Source organism: Sturnus vulgaris, unplaced genomic scaffold (genome assembly GCF_052056855.1).
Source record: "Sturnus vulgaris isolate bStuVul1 unplaced genomic scaffold, bStuVul1.hap1 Scaffold_192, whole genome shotgun sequence".
Taxonomy (NCBI): Eukaryota; Metazoa; Chordata; class Aves; order Passeriformes; family Sturnidae; genus Sturnus; species Sturnus vulgaris.
In genome coordinates, this window is record NW_028276155.1 from 5049404 (window position 1) to 5050874 (window position 1471).

The window sequence follows — 1471 nt, forward strand, 5'->3', positions numbered from 1 at the left end:
CAACAGCAGCTCCATCAGCCACTTCCTCCTGCTGCCATTGGCAGACACGCCGCAGCTGCAGCTCCTGCACTTCTGCCTCTTCCTGGCCATCTCCCTGGCTGCCCTCCTGGCCAACGGCCTCATCATCAGCGCCGTAGCCTGTGGCCACCATCTGCACACCCCCATGTTCTTCTTCCTGCTCAACCTGGCCCTCAGCGACCTGGGCTGCATCTGCACCACTGTCCCCAAAGCCATGCACAATTCCCTCTGGGACACCAGGAACATCTCCTATGAAGGATGTGCTGCTCAGCTCTTTTTCTTTCTGTTCTTCATGTCAGCAGAGGTTTTCCTCCTGACCATCATGTGCTACGACCGCTACGTGTCCATCTGCAAACCCCTGCACTACGGGACCCTCCTGGGCAGCAGAGCTTGTGCCCACATGGCAGCAGCTGCCTGGGCCAGTGGCTTTCTCAATGCTCTGCTCCACACAGCCAATACATTTTCCCTGCCCCTGTGCAAGGGCAATGCCCTGGGCCAGTTCTTCTGTGAGGTACCCGAGATCCTCAAACTCTCCTGCTCCAAATCCTACCTCAGGGAAATTGGGATCATTGCTGTCAGTGCCTGTTTAGCTTCTGGATGTTTTGTGTTCATTTTTTTCTCCTATGTGCAGATCTTCAGGGCTGTGCTGAGGATCCCCTCTGAGCAGGGACGGCACAAAGCCTTTTCCACCTGCCTCCCTCACCTCGCTGTGGTCTCTCTGTTTATCAGCACTGGAACATTTGCTCACATGAAGCCCCCCTCCATCTCCTCCCCATCCCTGGATTTGTCATTGTCAATTCTGTACTCAGTGGTGCCTCCAGCCCTGAATCCTCTCATCTACAGCCTGAGGAACCAGGAGGTCAAGGATGCCCTGCGAAAATTCATGACTCTGTATTTTCTGAAGCATTAAACTTTTCTGCTGCATAATCTTCAGAATGTAACTCTCTAAAAGCTCACCTTTTTTTTTTTCCATATTTGTCCATTTTTTCTACAGTATCTTTTTCTATTGTTGTAATATTTCTTACAAAATACTGTAGTGTTACTCTTTACATTTCTTCATTAATATCTACTTTTCTTTTGAAACACAAAGACATGCAAGAGGTCTTTCACCTGTGCATTTAAATAAAACAAGTGCCTGCCCTGCTCTGTGTGTCCAGGATCCTTCCTCAGCCCTTCTCTGTCTCTGCAGGGCAGTGCCTGTGGGCAGACGTGGACGGAAGAGACTCCCAGCACAGCAGCACAGCCAGGGACAATGGCCCTGACTCTTCCCACATCTGCTCTTCCCAACTCCACCCTCTCCTTGCCAGCCCTTCTGTGGCTGTGAGGCCACAGTGCTCTGGCAGCTTGGTCACTGTCCTGCTGTGTGTCCATGCTGTGCCCACAGGCAGGGACAGGCCATGGGCACTGCTGGGACACAGCTGGGCTCCAGCACAGCAGCTCCATCAGCAAAGGG

The 1471-nt window shown here is 52.3% G+C and overlaps 1 protein-coding gene across 1 annotated transcript; it reads left to right on the forward strand.

Moving 5' to 3' along the window:
* Nucleotides 1-340: 340 nt before the first annotated feature.
* LOC148218270 (olfactory receptor 14J1-like) lies at nucleotides 341-928 on the forward strand. The gene has a single exon (XM_088157850.1). The coding sequence runs from the start codon at nucleotides 341-343 to the stop codon at nucleotides 926-928; it is 588 nt and encodes a 195-aa protein (XP_088013976.1).
* Nucleotides 929-1471: the final 543 nt, after the last annotated feature.